The sequence below is a fragment of the Athene cunicularia genome (genome assembly GCF_003259725.1).
Source record: "Athene cunicularia isolate RWA chromosome 25 unlocalized genomic scaffold, athCun1 chr25_part1, whole genome shotgun sequence".
NCBI classification, from domain to species: Eukaryota; Metazoa; Chordata; class Aves; order Strigiformes; family Strigidae; genus Athene; species Athene cunicularia.
Genome location: NW_020799134.1, coordinates 251,862 through 270,334, shown reverse-complemented (window position 1 = coordinate 270,334; position 18,473 = coordinate 251,862). Strand labels below are relative to the sequence as shown.

General features: G+C 42.5%; 4 protein-coding genes across 4 annotated transcripts in view; 3 read left to right on the top strand and 1 right to left on the bottom strand.

The window, feature by feature from the left end:
* Positions 1–4,425: 4,425 nt before the first annotated feature.
* On the top strand, positions 4,426–4,911 carry LOC113488733 (scale keratin-like). The gene has a single exon (XM_026864036.1). It carries the CDS (start codon positions 4,426–4,428, stop codon positions 4,909–4,911), a length of 486 nt encoding a protein of 161 aa, XP_026719837.1.
* Positions 4,912–6,963: 2,052 nt separating this feature from the next.
* On the bottom strand, positions 6,964–7,407 carry LOC113488734 (scale keratin-like). The gene has a single exon (XM_026864037.1). The coding sequence runs from the start codon at positions 7,405–7,407 to the stop codon at positions 6,964–6,966; it is 444 nt and encodes a 147-aa protein (XP_026719838.1).
* A 5,139-nt stretch (positions 7,408–12,546) lies between these two features.
* On the top strand, positions 12,547–13,032 carry LOC113488692 (scale keratin-like). Its single transcript, XM_026863979.1, has one exon. It carries the CDS (start codon positions 12,547–12,549, stop codon positions 13,030–13,032), a length of 486 nt encoding a protein of 161 aa, XP_026719780.1.
* A 4,821-nt stretch (positions 13,033–17,853) lies between these two features.
* Positions 17,854–18,473, top strand: part of LOC113488685 (scale keratin-like) — a 1,757-nt gene continuing 1,137 nt past the window's right edge. The window contains exon 1 of the mRNA XM_026863971.1: positions 17,854–18,294. The gene's annotated coding sequence lies outside the window, so the exon portion shown is untranslated. The remainder of the gene's footprint in view (positions 18,295–18,473) is intronic.

The following is an 18,473-nucleotide window of genomic DNA, read 5'->3' as shown; positions in this document are numbered from 1 at the left end:
TCTACAAGAGCTGATTTTAGCAAGTACAGAACATTATTCACATACATAAAAGTGCTGTAGAGTTCAGTGTCTTTCCTCAGACAGGTGTTCTGAGGCGCACCAATTTGCTTAAGTCTATTAGAAATGAAAACTGAAGCAGAACAGCAAAGTTATTTGCTCAGATGCTTTGGTGAGTCAGCGGATCAGCAAGGACTGGGACTCCAAGAAGGGAGCGCGTTGTTATGGGTGATTTCATGACTCTAACTCTTCATTCCCACTGATCCCCTTTGTGCTGAGCCTTGTCAGAACAGGGATTATAAATCATTGTCTGTTCAGATTTGCTCAGTAACTTGTTTGATGAGACCATTACAAGGGAATTGCAAAGATCACTGTCCTCAATTTCCAAACATTGAATCAGGGCACTGAGATATTTACAACTACCTCAACGCAGTGGTTTGATTCCAGGCTCTGAACTCTTTAGAAAAAGTCTCAGCCCAAACAACTTGTCCCCATTAACGTGAAAAACCCCAGTGCTTCACCTGTCAGCTCCTTAAATTCCCTCCATCACCCCTCAACCGAATTTCTTATTGAGCATTTTCAACATATCTCAATTTTTTTTGTGTCCTCCTCTAAGCCAGTGCCTGATCCCTGGTGGTATTTATGCTCTTTTATCTTGAATTCACGTAAGAGCGCTTTGAGCGATCTGTAACAGAATGAACTGGAGATGATGGAAGGTTTGCTTCTAAGCTCAGCCTTTCCCTACGAACCATGAAGATTTAAACTTTTACAAATAACTTCCGGTTACCTGTGTGAACAAACAGAAGAGGCATGCGTATTGAACCAGCCACATCATTCCTTTATCTGTTGGATGTGACGGAATAATGGACTTTTTTTTTTTTTTTTTTTTCCCCATATCAAGAAACTTTGCTCTGAAATTAAATGCCAATCCTGAACACAGAGATCAGCTGTCCGTAACACCTGGAAGAATTTTGGTAGGCTTTAATCTTTTCACCTAGAACTTTACCCATTAGTTCTAATTGCAAGAGACCATCCTAGATTAAATTCTACAGCAAAGAGCTATTCCAAAAGTCGTAGAGAGGAAAATTCCGACTTACCCAATTGACTTGAGACGGGAAGAGGAGCGGTTGGAAGAACCCTGAGTGGAGAGAGCTTTTATACAGTTCAGACTGCCTGAGGGATGAGAGGCTGCTTTTGTGATTGCGATTTTTTTTTTTTTTTTTTTTTTTTTTTTATTGATAGCTCTGCAACGTGATGAAATCAGTTTGCTTTGGGTTTGTTTACTACTTGATCTCAATTATCACGTAACATAACACACACGTTACATCACACGAGGATCTTTCATCCAAAAGAGTGATGGGTCAAATTAACGCATCTTTCATCCTAAAACATTATTCATTAAATTAATATCAGTTTCCTATTCTCTTTGGAGTTGCACCATGCAGTAAGCTGCTTATACATGGATGTTCTTCTTTTGCTGCTCTATATGACAACGATGCTCAGACATTTATGAGAAATAACCTGTTGTGAGGTGTTTCTTTCGTAGACACTTACGTCAGGTTTCTCTCTTTTTTTAAAGAAAATTAAATCCTTGGGAAGGCGGGCAATATTTTCTGGGCGTTTAGGTTTATATCTGAGATGTGATACATTTCATTTTGGAATCCACGCAAGACCCTCAGTACTCTCTGAATCAAATCATATTGTGAGCATTCCCGAACACGGTGGTGGCTGTCCAAAACAGCCTTAGGTTTTATCTGACCCTCAAACTACAATTTAAAGCTGAATTTAGTTCTGAAAGAAGACATCTATATTTTTATTAGGATGGAAAGCTAAAAATAATTAAAGTGTGCATTGAATTAATATCTAAATTTGTGATTTACTGAGACGGCTACGAAGTGAGATTTCAGAGGAACAGACTAAGCCACAGACTAATAACTTTATTAACTCAATGGGTTCACACCAGCATACGCAATTCTTACTGGTGTCCTATTTACTCATCTTCTATGTTTCACTTCTGCAGGTACATTGAACAGTCTCCTTCTGACTGTCCAAAACTGCTGAGATCTCCTGTTTAAATCAAAGACCATCCACAGGTGTTAAAGGATTTCTGCAGCTCTTGCCTATCCGATAGATAAAAGCAACCTTTTAGACATAAAAATGTCTAAAGTGTCATCAAAGCGACATCAAAAAAGTGGACCGATTCCCAGTGAACCTCTGAAATCATGATCAGTGAGAACGTTCCGCTCAGTTTGATCCACGAGTTTGAGCGGGTATGTTTTCCTGAAGTTTAATTTCTAACTTGCCCCTCAGGAGTCCTTGACCTTGACTGAGCTTGCAGCTAACCCCATCAGTGACGGCATCTTTCGGTAGAGAGCAATTATGAGGTGGGAATCCACTGGGAAAGGCAGATGCTGGCTTTTGCTGAGGTTTCTTTCTTTGTTTAGGCCATTATTGTAATACTATATCATTATCATGGTTATCATAATCATCAACGTGACTATCTTCAAACCACATATTATTTCTAAATTACGAGCTTTTCCAAATCTGGAGACACATACCGAGATTCCCTGAGCTATAATACCGACCAAAAAAAAAAAAAAAAAAAAAAAAAAAAAAAGATCTCCAAGTTTTATAAGAACATTCCAAGGGATTTTCATGTACCTCATGAACACCCATTACTAACTTGTACGTACTGTGTCATAATTAGGTAAAAAGTATGCCTGAATGCTTACACCCCACTTTTATGAGGGATTATCACATTAAAATAGGTAAGTCAAGGTCACTTGGGTCTTTCCCGTAATCAGTTCATGGTTTGTAATGCTTTTTGGACCTTATTTTCATTGACTTCAAAAATAAAATTTACCTTCTTTTTTTATTTAAGGGCACATTGGTCCAGAAACAGAAATCTGCTCGTATCGAGTGAACGGTGAGACAAAAAAAAACCAAAAAACCCAACCCAGGGTACAGCGGGATCTGTCTTCATTGTGTCAGGGCTAGAATCCCTTTCAGGAGTCGTGTCTTACGGGCTGATTTCCTTTCATCTCTTAGTCCTATGTTCCTAGGTCTCTCTAATATGTAACAGAAAGAGAAGAAAGCATAATAAAATGTAACGGAAAGCAAAGATTCGTGAAAAATCTCAGAAAAAAACTCAGTTTCCATAGACTTGTGACTGTCAGCTGAAATAATTCTATGTTCCCGGGACTGAAAGACATCTAGTAGACAACCATCCAAAAGCCATTAAAAGATCTTCCTAATCACTGTGTTTGCCTTGTGTTGAGCAACTGGAGGTCGAAGTGCTAAGCCTGCACAAAGAAGGTTTTTACCCTTTGTTATTTGTCTCCAGTCTTCATCTGAGATCCAAAAAGAAATTCCATTTTATCTCTGGGTATCCTGTTGATTATGCTGAAGACCTGTAACTGGACAAAAGAAACGACTGTCTTCCTGTCATCCTAATTATGCAAGACTCTTAAATAAATCTAGTCAGCTTACTTCCTCCTTTAATGTTGAAGAGAGTAATGGAATAATAAAAAATAATTCCACACATAAAGCCTGGGGATAATAGAGAGGTCTGTGGTGGAGCATGCATGTCACGCTATGTGTGGGTTTGAAGCGCCCGCAACGCACAAGCAATAAGCCAAAACAATTTCAGCACTTTGAGGAACGACGTGTCCTACAATTTGGGGTTGGTACCTAATTATGAACTCACACACATCGGATGCCTAATGGCCTCCAGGCAATCATGGAGCTGTATAAAAGCTCTCGGCTTTAAGTCTTTCTATCCACTTCTCTCACCTTACTCGCCTTCATCAGCGGGGTAAGTCAGATTTCTCTCAGACTTTGCTAAACTTAACTTGCTGTCAAGAACTCTCGATTTTAACTTAGGACCAATTCCTCTTCAGTTTCTGCCAGGCTGCCAGTGGTCTGTAGATTATTTGCTGCTGGAGACAACATTGAGTTTCTCGTTCATTATCAGGCCCTGTAAAGACAGGCTCCAGAAGAGGGTTATATCAAGCTGTTTTGAATCCCGTATTTGTAATATTTTATCCCTTCGAAGAATTTCTTGGCTATTTTAAGAGATAAAAGTTCATATACGTTGCTATATATAGCTGCATTTAGTAGAGTTTTGCGTTTACAAGGGGAAAGAGCAAATTTATTATGTAGAAAACTTCAACTAATAGGAATGTAAGACTGTCAAAATTAGTTTATGTGGAAGTACCAAAGATACAACTGGAAGTTACGTGACTTTGTCATACTAAAGTCAAAACTAGCCTCGAGGTTACAGTGTTAGGAAGCACAGTAATAGAAAATGTTTACTTGCCAGATTTATTGCTGATTCCCTGTTGGACTTGATCATAATGTAATGCTTCGCATTTCTTTGACGTGAACATAAATGACTGTGTATTACAGACTGACCTCCATCCCTGCGAGATGTCTTGCTACGACCTGTGCTCCACTGCTGTTGGAGGCATCAACCGCCCCCAGCCCCTGGCTGACAGTGGGAATGAGCCGTGTGTCCGTCAGTGCCCCGACTCCACGACCGTGATCCAGCCGCCCCCAGTCGTCGTCACCTTCCCCGGGCCCATCCTCAGCTCCTTCCCCCAGGATTCGGTCGTGGGATCCTCTGGAGCGCCCCTTGTTGGGGGCTATGGGGGCTCCTTTGGCTATGGGGGCTATGGGTCCCTGGGCTACGGGGGTCTGTATGGCTATGGGGGCTATGGGTCCCTGGGCTACGGGGGTCTGTATGGCTATGGGGGCTATGGGTCCCTGGGCTATGGGGGCCTGTATGGCTGTGGGGGCTCCTCCCTGGGTTACCGGGGCCTGTATGGCTACGGCAGACCCTATGGCTATGGCTACTGCAGCCCTTACTCCTACCGGTACGGCAGGTACAACCGTGGCATCTGCGGGCCCTGCTAAATCCCACAGAAATATCCCAAGCGAGGTGTAATCGACCAACGAGATGGGATGGTTTCACAGCTAAAAGGTCTGAACCTCCACTGCTGTGTTCCATGACCAGGGAGCTGCACCCCTTCAGCCCCTTTTGAACTTCACTTCTGCTTTCAGCTTGTCTTAACGCTTCTCCTGTCCGATCTCCATCTTGCCTGAGGTAAACCTGTGACAGAATTGCTCAGAATGTTTCCTGTTTGTTCAAATCAACAGCCAAGACTCGGGAAGGAAAAAAAAAAAAAAATCATATGTGAATGTATCTCTGACTGGAGAACAGTTTTATACTTCTTGGAGACTTGGAGAATGTATTCCTTTACTCACTATCATTAAAATTTATTGCATCAAATTTGCCATGTTCTGGTGTTCTTTTTCTCATGGTTTTGCCCTGGTTATCTGTCTTAGTAGAAGTCTGAACTGTTCAGTTGTCAGTAACAGTCTAAACTATGTAGATGAATAGTCTGTCCAAAAAAAATATCAGGGAATTCAAGTGTACAGAAGCAGTGCGAAGCCACCAGCACAGAATGAACTACCGCCCTGCTCTCCACATTTCTGGAGGAATTTGGCTTCTCGGATGTACATCTGCTGGTTACAAATTAGTAGTTGGAGAGAAACGAAACAGTAGCTTACTAATTTCAAACTCTTTTTAAAAAATATTAGACTTCAGCAAGAATTTCTTCCAGTTAAGTCTCCGATTCAACTCTTTGAACTTCAGGTTCTCACTCAAACCCTGAACTCAGTGTCTGCAGAAAGTCGAATTAACTTTCTGTCAAATCCTTAAAAGATGTTTCCTAGGCCATACAATGAAACTTTTAAATCTGAAGTGTGGGTAAAGATCTTTCGGTATAATCATGAAATCTAAGGTTTTGTGTGTTTTTTGACTGAAAACCAGCTACTCCCTACAGCTACCCAAAGGACTAACTCATTTATGCCAGCAAGACCGGCTGGAACAGAGAGAACAGACTTAAGGTGCCCAGAAAGCTTCAAAGGTAGAAAAAGTCCCAACCCCGCATACCTTTCCTCAACACTGTTGTGTTTCCCAATTCCTGCTGCATGGGAAGTCCTCACAGCAGAACCCCCCATTTTCAGCAGCTCTAGCTTTCAGCCTCTCCCATGATACTCCTCATCTCCATTAGATAACCTGCCCACCGCTGAAGAGCTCTTTTCCTTGTTGCAGCTCCCTCCAATCCTCTCCCTCTCAGCAGTTCCATACCAACACCCTTCACCACTCTCTCCCCACCTCCTTAAATCCTTTCTGACTCAGAAGCATCCATCCCACCTGAGGGCTTCATCTGCCACCCTTTTCCCCATAATCTGCTTTGAATCCAGCCTCAGCTGAGCCACTGGATCTGCTCCTGCTGTGATCAGCAGAGACGTTCAAGTGTCTCATTAACAAACGGAGCTTTAGCGTGGTTTGTTTCTAAACATATTGTTATTATTGTAACCCAGGCCAGATGGGGAGGGAGGATTCCTGCTCCCGAATGCGTGCACTGAGTACAACAAAGGGTGGCTGACTTCACTGAAAGCTGGGATTTTTTTCAGCTGTGTTTTCGAAGTCTGAGCCTCGTCCTGCGTAAGGATGTGAGTTTTCCCCATTTACAGAGAGGACAGCTGTATGTCCATAGCAGAAGAAATTAAAACTAGGAGCTGATTTGTATGATGCAGAATAGAATGACTTTAATGAGCAATAAACATTCACAGAAAAGAGCTGTACGATATCAAGAAGATGCAGCAGAGTGCAGGCAATGCCTTCCATGATTTTCTTTGGTTGAACAATGAAGTGACATATGAACATAAATTGATTGTTTTATCCTGCCCGTTATACACACAGATGGAAAAAAAGCCCAAAAGACAATGAGTAGAGGGTGAAGAAATTAAGGATGTGCTGTGTGCTCCCAGCTGCACCGCAGTCGGGTGGCGGTGATCAGGATTTCACAACATCTCCTTTGGGACCACTGCTGTGGATCAAGGTTGTAGCTCTCAGTTCCTGGTTATTCCTTAGTCGGGGGGATATTTCTGTGGGATTTAGCAGGGCCCGCAGATGCCACGGTTGTACCTGTTGTACCAGTAGGAGTGAGGGCTGCAGTAGCCATAGCCATAGGGTCTGCCGTAGCCATACAGGCCCCTGTAACCCAGGGAGGAGCCCCCACAGCCATACAGGCCCCCATAGCCCAGGGACCCATAGCCCCCATAGCCATACAGACCCCCGTAGCCCAGGGACCCATAGCCCCCATAGCCAAAGGAGCCCCCATAGCCCCCAACAAGGGGCGCTCCAGAGGATCCCACGACCGAATCCTGGGGGAAGGAGCTGAGGATGGGCCCGGGGAAGGTGACGACGACTGGGGGCGGCTGGATCACGGTCGTGGAGTCGGGGCACTGACGGACGCACGGCTTGTTGCAGCTGTCAGCCAGGGGCTGGGGGTGGTAAACGCCAGAGGCAGAGGTGGAGCACAGGTCGTAGCAGGACATCTTGCAGGGATGGAGGTAAGCTGCAATGGACACTGAGGAGTAAAGTAAGGAGAAGGCAGCGACTTTAAAATTCAACAGCTTACAATAAAATACTGAGTCAAGTACAGGATTTTGAGTAAAAACTCCGATTTCCCATTTTGCAATCATAAGCCTCTTTTTTCCAAAATCAGATTCTCAAACTTTTTTCTAAAAGGCATCTACAGATTACAAAAACATGGGAAATGTTACGTCTAGCTCTGAAGGTGTTGTCCCTCACGAGCAGCCTTCAGAGAACTTAGATATATTTTAAACTGAAAACTGAGAAGCAAAAGCAGAGAGAACAAAGTGACTTTGTCCAAGGTCATCTGATGAGTCAGTAGGAAATCTTGGATTTGTGTTCAGCAGGTTTACATGAGATGTAGTTTATATATAACTTAATTACAGTAGCTTCTTCTTCCCACTCGTCCCAATTTTGCTGAGAGTTGTAGGAACAACAGATTATAGGATTGTTACTCCCCAGATTGCTCAGAAAGGCCTTTGACAAGAAAATAAAGGAGAGATGGCAACATTATTATCCTAATTCCTACCTATGCAGCTACTATATGGGTACAGGCTGGATAATTTCAATATATATAATCTTTTAGTCCCTAATGTCTTTCAAAAAAGTAATTTTAAATTGCTATTCATGGGATAAACCAGGACTTGGGTAAACCCAACAATTCAACCTCTCTTTCGCCCTCTAAACCTCGTTATTTTCTCTAAGGGTGATTTTACTCTTCTCCACTCACTATGTCCTGCAAGTCTTTAGCAAGGTTCTGTGGGAGAATATGGAAGTAAAGGTCAGCCGGAAGATTTGCTGTAAGAGGAAAACACACGTGACGTTCTCATACGCATCATCGGTTCATCTCAGGGTTCATGACTGGCTGCAGCGGTAATGCCCTTATCAAACATTGAACCTCAAATGCAAACTCTGGAATAGGTTAAATGCATTAAAGTCAGAATCAGAGAACACCTTAAGTTGGAAGGACTCGTCAGGATCATCGAGTCCAACTCCCTGCTCCTTGCAGGACTACCTAAAATGAAATGAGATGACAAGGAGAGTCGTCTGGTCACTTCAGGGTCCAGTGTTCCTGGACACTGAGGACTCCGCAGGGTCCCACACCCCAAACAGATGTATCTGCTACCCCAGAGCCAGCGTTAGAATCTCTGTCCCAAGGTAACGCAGATCCACTCAACAATATGGCCTTTGGACATCAACTGACGCTGAAACCAGGAATAAAAAGATACGTTGATAGCAGAAGAGAAGAATCGGACTTACCCAAGTCGCCAAGAAGTCAAGAGAAGTCTATGGAAGAGCAATGAGGGAGAAGAGCTTTTATACCGGAGCAGGTGGACTTACAAGATCAACACCGGTTGCGTGCCCCAATTTCAAACACGCGTAACTTGTCAAGATGATGAAATTGCTGCGCTCGTTATTGGAGTTGATGAGTCCCGTCAAATTGTTTTGTAATAAGGACCTAAACATGACTTTAGATGATAGAGAATTGTTTCATTTTGTGACGACTTGGAAAAGATTAATACCTGGCGTTATTCCAGTCACTTCCTTGAAATGACAAACAGAAATTATTAAGACAGCTCCTCTTGTATTAAATACCTGGAGAGTGTCTCATGGGTTTATCAGAATTACAAACCGCTGTCACGGACAGGATTTTTGTTTAAGTACGTATAATCCACATTACAACCCGTCAGGACAGAAGTTAAAGACTGTAAACGCGAATTGCAGGAAGGTTGGAGGTGGTTTCTGCATGTTTATCTTCCCCACCTACAGCTGGGGGACACAGCACCCTTGGGAGTCGATGATGTTTCCCAGTAGTGTTTGACACTGGTTCTACTGGGGACAATTCTGCTCAGAAAGAAGAGCAGCAGCAACTCCAGTGACCTGCCAATGTGGGCTTTGGTGTCTAAACGGGGCTTAAGTGGAAATTGAAATCTAACATTGAGCGGGAAAAAATGGTGAAATTTTTCATTTTGGAGTGCTGGGAATTCTTTTCATGCAGAAATGAGCTGAATCAGTTTCTCCATCCATCAATCAGTCACTCCACGAGTTGTATTCTCTGACAAAAATGTGTAGGGCTAAGTCTCCAGAATTTCACATGGGAGATGGAGATGAAGCCTTTATCTTCCTGAGGCTTGGTGGGGTTTTGTTTTGTTTTGTTTTAGGTTGTTTTTTGTTTGTTTTTTTTTTTAATGAGTTTAACAAAAGCTCCAAAAGGATTGGACATCCCAAAGAGACTTTTTCCAGGTATTGTTGGTTGGATGTTGTCAGTACAAAAAAGGTACTCGAGAATATTTAATAAGCCTGAGGAAACTTGAGCTTTTTCAGTACAAATGGATCTTCTGGTGGATTAAAAACAAAACAAAAAAAAAATATTGAAATGTGACAGAAGCGCTTTGAATTGCTGACTTTGGTTCTCAGGAATTCATGACCTCCTGTAACACGCTGTTGTTGCTGCAAGCCATAAGTCCAGAACAGGGCTGAGCCGGCAGTTTCTGAGAACAGGGAACAATTACGAACTGGGAACACACCACGCAAAACAAAGGCCGGTTCTTCCCTTGTTTACAGATGTGTTATTTTAATGCTGCAGACTCTGTGCCGTGGACGAGCTCTAAATTTTAAGTCGGGTTTCTCAGCCTTTGAGGTGGTTAGAAGATTTTTGGACTCATATTTTCAAGCTTCCAGGGAACGAGTCTTTTCAAATGCCTCAAACTATCCACTAATGGTTTGAGAACGCATTCTTACAATTAGATGAAAGGCATGTACCTGGATTTGGGTGCCTAATTATGGAATGACATCACATTAAAATATGTAAGTCAAGGTATTTGTGTCCTTGGTGTAATCAGATCATGGCTGAATACTCCGGATTTGTGCGTCTTCGGGGTTTTTTTCAATGTAGAAGAAGAGAATGAAATATCAATTTTTAAATAAAATGCAGCGTTTCATAAGCTGTAGAATTAGTTTGTGACTTTAGACTTTTCAAATTGCACATCACAGAGGATTTAATCGCTGTTGCAATTCTCTCAAAGATCAGCCTTTATGCGTGTAAACGATTTCTCTGTCTCTACTGTGCTGTATCTCTAGAGAGCTTTAGCAAGTGGACACCCGGTCATGTTTTATCTCATTTCATTTCTCGGTAGTCTTCAATATTGCCTGGTCTGAAGATGAACTGAAAATAGATCTCCGAAGGTTTTGTATCAGGAGACGGAAAACTGCTAAATGTGGGTGACAAAGATTTCGCCAAGAAAGTGCCCTGTAGTTTTGCGAACCGAAAAGATAAGTATTAGTCCATCTCTAGACTTCAAACTGGGTTCAAATACCTGTTAGAAAAACCGGAGTAGTTTAAGGGTGTTCTCCCTCTGTCTTCCGCTTAGAATGGTCCAAAGGACTTGCTGGTGTTTGAGAAAAGGAGAGGAAGAGGAACCCACAGCACAACACAGAAAGCAAGAGGTAGTTCCCCAAGTCCCTTGTTCACTAGATGAGGCCGGCATTGCGCTTGGGAGCAAAAGCCAAACAAGAGGAAACGATTTCAGGACCACAGGATGTTTTCTGGGGCAGCCTTTGGGTGGAGTATCGGTCTCACATGAAGTAACTGAGAGTGGAAAAGACAAAACCAAAAATGACGACACCAGGAGTTGCTCTCGTAAAGACCCTTTTACCTCCAGATATCATCCAGCCTACACTGGATGGAAAAATATCTGGGCACATCAGGCGACCGCAGCCATGCCGTGTGCAGCCGGGTTTCGCCATTACCAATGGAGATGCTGAGGAAGAGCGTGAGTATAAATCTTGTTGTGACGCCAAGGATGTGAACGGAACGATAACAGGCAGGAATATGACAGGCAGCCCATTTGAGATGAAAGAGGCTTTGTGATGAAACGCGCCTCCGACATTTCACGAGACTCTGAACCAACGAACAAATAGTCAGCAAAACTTTAAGGACCTACGTGTCCTATTAGTGTTGGGTTGGCCCCAATTATGCACGCACACAAATTGCGTCTTAGGCGATCGCCGTGATCTGGGGAACTGTATAAAAGCTCTCCCAACTCAGAGCTCTTCATTCCACCTTCCTCGCTTTATTCATCCCCGTGAAAAAGGGTAAGTCCCATTCTAGGTGATCTCTTTCCGAAAATTCAGGTATCTCTTTTCTGTCAGTTTTAATTCATGTTAGAGTAATCTGTAAATATTCTAAGATTTTTAATATTTTTTTTTTTGGTGTGGGACATCCATGTATTTAGGTTTAAAATGGGAAAACTAGGTTTTCCAAAAAGTATTGTTTCTCGTTAGTAAAAATTCGAGCTATCAAAGCAGCTTCCAAAACATTAGCAGAAGGCTTGTTCAGTCACTAGGAATTTTTAAAGGATTTTTCTATATACGTTTTTTTCCGTATGTATGTATTTGTTGAGGGGACGAACTTGACCAGAAAAAAAATATAGAATTATTGTCTAAAGAAGTATTGGAAAACAGATGAAACAAACAAATCCTAACCTATCTTTTACACTGTCCTTGCTTTGAGTAGAGAGTTGAGCTAGATAACCTCCAGAAGTCTCTCCGAATCTCATATTTTATTGGTTCTAGTGGGGAAAAAAAAAATATTGTTCACAGGTGGTATTCCTCGTCCTTGCATGGGTTTTCTTTTAGATTGGATCAGATCCCATGGTGAAAAACATTCTGAATGGCTCAGACCCCAACGGATTTATCTGCAGTAGAAACCGAGCCCTACTTACCTGAGTGTACCAGTTTCCCATCTGGGAAATGAGACAAATAATCTTTTCGCTCACCCTGTGACTTTCAAGCTACTTCGCAAGCACTTTAGGGCAGGGAATGCCTTATTTAATCCGTGTTTATAGCAGGTTCAGCATACTGGCAGCATGATTTTAGCTATTGCTTCTGCATTCAGTCAATATGCCAGAGTTGTTTTTCAGTGCTGATTTACAAGAGTGAGAGATGTTTCATGAAAAATACTGAAGGGGAGGAAGGACAGTCAAGATCTGAAAGATAAAGCCACTATTCTAGTTCATGTGTCCAGCTTTCAAATTCCTTTTCCCATTTTATTTGGTCTTTACTCCTCAGTGTCCATTGCAGCTTACCTCCATCCCTGCAAGATGTCCTGCTACGACCTGTGCTCCACCTCTGCCTCTGGCGTTTACCGCCCCCAGCCCCTGGCTGACAGCTGCAACGAGCCGTGTGTCCGTCAGTGCCCCGACTCCACGACCGTGATCCAGCCGCCCCCAGTCGTCGTCACCTTCCCCGGGCCCATCCTCAGCTCCTTCCCCCAGGATTCGGTCGTGGGATCCTCTGGAGCGCCCCTTGTTGGGGGCTACGGGGGTCTGTATGGCTATGGGGGCTATGGGTCCCTGGGCTACGGGGGTCTGTATGGCTATGGGGGCTATGGGTCCCTGGGCTACGGGGGTCTGTATGGCTATGGGGGCTATGGGTCCCTGGGCTATGGGGGCCTGTATGGCTGTGGGGGCTCCTCCCTGGGTTACCGGGGCCTGTATGGCTACGGCAGACCCTATGGCTATGGCTACTGCAGCCCTTACTCCTACCGGTACGGCAGGTACAACCGTGGCATCTGCGGGCCCTGCTAAACACAAGAAAAACCACTGAATAATGTACGGGTGAAAAACAAAATGCAGATTCACCAGCGAGTGGATGAGTGACAGCTTTGTGAAAGCACTCACGGATCCTGTTCAGCGCAGTGCCTTCTGCATGCCCCACACCTCTCCTTTTTTTTTTTTTTTTCCTTCCTTTAAATTCTTTCCTGACATCTTAATGTCTTCAACTCCTTGTTATCTTCTACGTTATCATACTTGCGACTGAATGCAGTGAGACATTTAACAGCGACTCAAAATTCATTCCCCTCCGACAATTTGGAGATATATATATTCTTGATACCGCGATATATTTTTTGCTGTTTTCCTTCTAATTAAAATTCTGTCGCATCATTCAAAAGAGGCGTGTTGCGGTTTCGTGCTCTCGTCCGTTCCGAATTTGCCAACTTTTCTGGATAAAGTTGCCTGTTGTACACATCTGGCTGCAATAATATTGTGCAAACCCTGCCCACATAGTGAAAGCCTCCACGAGGAGCCCTTGCTCGGCCTGTTTCACCGCTCGATTGCAACAACATGGTCACAACACGCTGGCCTTCTCTACACTTTACCTTATTAAACTCCCTACTCGTGTTATCGAGATAATTCTTTGAACAACAAGGGGCTGTTCACGCTCTGGAAGTTAAGCTCTTGCTTATTCCACCACAGACCTCTAATCCAATGTCATACAAGTAATTAGGCGCCCACAGCTCTTAATGGGAGATGGGTGACTGATATTAAATGAATTTCGGATTCTGTGTTTGTCTCTAGCACAGACCAGCACGGATCCATGTCACTCTCCAAAATTCTGGCTGTGTGCAGGTGACACTTCCAAAACACAATAAGGGCCACGTGCCTAATTTCACAGGACATCTGGTTGAGTTCCGGGATTTGGGACTTCTTTGGCCGTGTTTCGGCTCTGTAGATATTAAATACAAATAGAATTTGTGTAAATATGATGTAGGTGGCCTAAAACTGAAGTACTGCAGGACACACGGTACATTCTTTTAGCTTATCAGTAAAGCACGTAGCCATCTCCTGATTCAAGCAGATGCTTATCTCACAAGATTAGTTTTCTTTATGTGGTTCAGCTGCCAGAAGACCTTAGGCTACATATTTTACTGCAGTAAGAAGTACGGCTACGCGTAATGTAACAGCGTTCAGAGAACATCCGACCACAGACTGAAGGCAGAATATGAAGAAAGATAAGAATATGAAGAAAGATCTGCTGCACATGCTCAGCTCCACTCTCTGTAACTGGACAGTGCAGACTTTTCAGCACTCGTTACCTAAAAAAGTCATCTATAAATCTGCCTTTTGTTCTTTTTTTTTTTTTTTTTTTTAATATTATTTAATTGTCTCTGGTAAATTGAGTAGCTCCTCCAGCAAGACCCACATCTCCACAGTGGTATCTAGTATCAAAACAACAGCCAGAAGGGATGTTCTACTCACCGCCAGGAGCTGAAAACCTGTAGGAAAATCTGCTGTGGTAAAAACTACCATAACACAAGCTCCCATTAAAAAAAAAAAAAAAAAAAAAAAAAATTAAGTGTGGGTGGTAACAGAGATCCCGCTACACTGTCCTGAAGGAAGGAACTAAGCGTCTGGACTGGCAAGGTTGTGACAGCGGATGGTGGTTGAACCGCTGCCCTCAGGTCAAGGCAGTCAGCTCCTCGCAGCTGTTGGTGCCGGCACCGGACACTAGTTGGCCAACTGAAAACATGACTAAGCATAACCCAGCACGAATTCCCCCCTGGATCTAAGGAAGAAAACCTTAGATGTCATGGAAATGGGAAAGAGTTACCTCACCAAGACCAACCTCCTGCTCTGGCTGTAATTCCTCAAAGTTGTATAAACTCTGTAAGAAATTTTTTTTTTTTTAAGTGATGGTTGATCATTGCTTAGTGGAAACACGGGAATATAGAAAGTCACATTCTTCCTCAGACAAATGCTTGATCTTAAGCTGTCTCTGATAAAAGTCAGTTCCATGTGGTCTGAAGTTTAGTCTAAAAATCCTGATGCTGTGCGTTACTGGATGAACTGTCCAAAGGATCACCCGATTCCTTACGCCCTGGAGGCCCTTTTTGCCGTGAGCAAGGAATCTTTGCTTACATCCCTTTCAAGCTTCAGCTTTCTTCCGTGCAAAATAATTAGAAACAGCAGCTGGAATACCAAGTAATTAACTATTAAGAGAACACATCCTTCGTTAAACACGGCTGCTACCATCCGTGGCTCCTCCACCTTTGTGGTGCAGGAGTACAGAGCAGTTTGTAGGACTAATCTGGGGGGTTGGTATCTGTTTAGTAGATTATAATTGAAGATTTGAACTAGTGGAGAGCTGATAGCATTGTGGAAAACAACCTTAAAACCTGCATATAACATTGCCTCCTCATAAGTGACAGGACTAATTTAAATTTACAAAAAAAAAAAAAAAAAAAAAAAAAAAAAAAAAAAGAATAGTCTGATACGGAGAAAATTGCTGGCTCTGGGAAGAAGTGGGCAAGAGAAGTAAATACAAGGCAGTTTTGAGGTGGGACTCTTGATGCATTTCCTCAAACGGCCTGAAGAACCTGAGACTCTCATCAACACCAGCCCACGTTTATCACGCATGGTTCACCTCAAAATGATGAAACAGTTTTGCTCAATATTTATGTTTATTAGTTGATTCAAATTCTGACACGGTATGAAATGCAAATTACCGAACAAATATTTCTTTCATCTTCGCACTTAATTGGCAAGATTCATTCCTGGTAACATTCCATGAAATACATTAGAACGACAGGAGGAATTACGTTGGCTTCATTTATTTACCTCTTCTTTTATTGGGTGACATAATGATGGTGGCTCAAATGTTAATCATAATTGCCATCTGCTTTCATATGCAGGTTTTCTTTCCATTCTCCCTTAGCCTTGCTAGATAAAGTACAATTGATATAAAACATGGTGGCTTTCTTGTGAAATCAGCAACCCATATACGAAGTTGGAATTTAGGATTGGGACAGGAGCGTCCTGCACTTTTTTTTTTTTTTTTTTTTTTCGCTTCAGATTTTAGAGGTAAATTGATTAATCACAATGAAGGTAAAGAGTTTCTTCACCGGGTGACAGGCAGCTTGGTAAATATATTTCTTTTAGCAAGCTAAGCATGGGTTTAAAACACAGAAGAAAGGTAAATTACTCGCAGTTAGACTAGGTGAGTCCTAGGAAAAGCTTTCAAAACATGAGGACAGAGGCAGATGTTGCAGATCTTCCTGCCACAGACACCGAAGGGGGTGCGAATTAATGCAACATCAACACTGAAGGAGCTTATACAGAGTCTTAACTAAATGAAAACCTAGATCATAAAAGAAAATCAACCGCAGTCCTAAGACTGGTAAAAGAAACAGGAACAGTTCTCTTGACCAGTACAATTTAATAAATATATTTCAAAATGCTGGGCGGCTTGAATCCAACCACATACTTATATTACCATCATGACGCACCACTTAATGCCTAAACTACTAAGGAGGGTTTGGGAAGTGCTTCAAAACGCAGACACAGAAATATTTGTACAACCTTAGTGGCTATTATTGCTCTTGTGATCCCCTAGGGCCATCTCAAAAATCTGAAAAAAAAAAAAAAAAAAAAAAAAAAAAAAAAAAAAAAACAGATCCATAGGCAAATGAGGATTGCTGGGGCTGGACCAGGCAGTGTTTATTACACAGGATTTTAGAGTATGGGTGGGACACGTCTCATCAAACCTTCCCTGATTAAAAGCTGGGTGTTTCAGCTGAGCTTGTTGTCCATCTCCATAGTCAACGAAAGCAAAATTGTTATGTTTTGAGGGTGATACCAATTCTGGTAAGGTAAGCGTTTGAGATGGGATGAATTGTCTTGCAGAAATTCCTCGTCCCTCCCCACTAAGTATCGGGGAAGCCTGAGTAATTTCAGGTGACAAGTCACTTGAAATCTTGGCATCAAAACTGGGCCCTGCAACAATATGCAGAGTGTGTCCTGATAGTCACGAAAGAAAGAAGAAGAAAAAAAAAAAAAGAAAGAAAAAAAAAAACGATAACTATTCTGCAGATAATTCCATTGATTTTCCTGCCAGCAAGTCTGAGAGGGAAGCACTCAAAAATTGTCTCTGTGACGTTCTCCAGCAAAAACTTTCCTCCTGTCTAAAGCGCAGGGGTAGATCTAAGGGCAAACTACACTCGATCATAGGAACAAAAAGAAAGAGAAGGTACAGACCGGATGGATGATGTGATGGACAGAAACGTACCATTTCACAAGGACACTGAGAAATTGGCCCCCACTTCACCACTTTCTTGTGTTGTGTCCTCCTTCGGAGCTGTGCGATGTCAATGCAGAGCAGCTATTAATCTGTTTGCATTCGCAGCCATCCTACATCGCTGCACCCGTGAGATAATTCTCTGTGCGTGCGCCTTTGCAGATTCCAGGTGAAAAATAAGGGGGGAAAAAAAAAAAAAAAAAAAAAACAACAACAAAACCAGATATTCCCTTCAGAGAAAACTTTAGACTTCGGTTTAAACACCTTCAGAGAAAACTTTAGACTTCGGTTTAAACACCTTCAGAGAAAACTTTAGACTTCGGTTTAAACACCATTTCAGGTGCTAAAATACTGTGGGGTTTTTGCTGGTCTTGCCAGGCAGCAATGAAAAATCAGGATTTCTAAATCAAAGGGCATCAGACAACGTCTATAATTACCTCAGGTACGGGACCTCTCTCATGTTTTGTGGCTGTGGGTGGGAAAAGGATGAGAAGGCGCCTTTCACCTCACTGAACACGTCCTTGCAAAATTAGATGAGATTAGATTGCAGCCTCGGTTTAAAGCACTTAAATACGAAGATGTGTACGACAGCAGGTTATAGCTCTGATTAAAATCATTAAGGGAAGTTAATGACGGAAGTGCTAAATAAATAGAACCAGTTTAATTCCTCCCGCAATGCCAGCGAGCAGGGCGGAATGATACCAGCAATGAAGCTGGACAATTAGGCTTCAAGATGAAAGAGAACTGGGGAGCTGGAATGTGCGTATCGTGCTGTTCAGAGATTTAGGATGAATTTTGCAAACAACAAGCGAAAAGAGTTTCATCACTTTGGGATGTTACATGTGCTTCAAATTCGGGCCGGTCGGTGATTATGATTTCATGTGTATCGCGTGTCTCAGACACCCCCCCCCAGGCAATTCGAAGCTCCGTATAAAAGGAGCAGGGAGGCAGATTTATTTCCGTCGTCCTCTCCTGCGTACTCTCCTCTACATCAGGTAAGTCTGATGCCGTTTCATTTCTTTTCTTCCTAAATGCCAGAATGCCTTGGCACTAGAGCTTAGAATACTGTTCAATACTTTTACTTTAGAGTTTTTAGGACTATTTTTTGATTATCTTTCATTTTCTCTCTTTTTTTATTTTTTATTTTATATATATATACTTTTTTTTTTTTTTT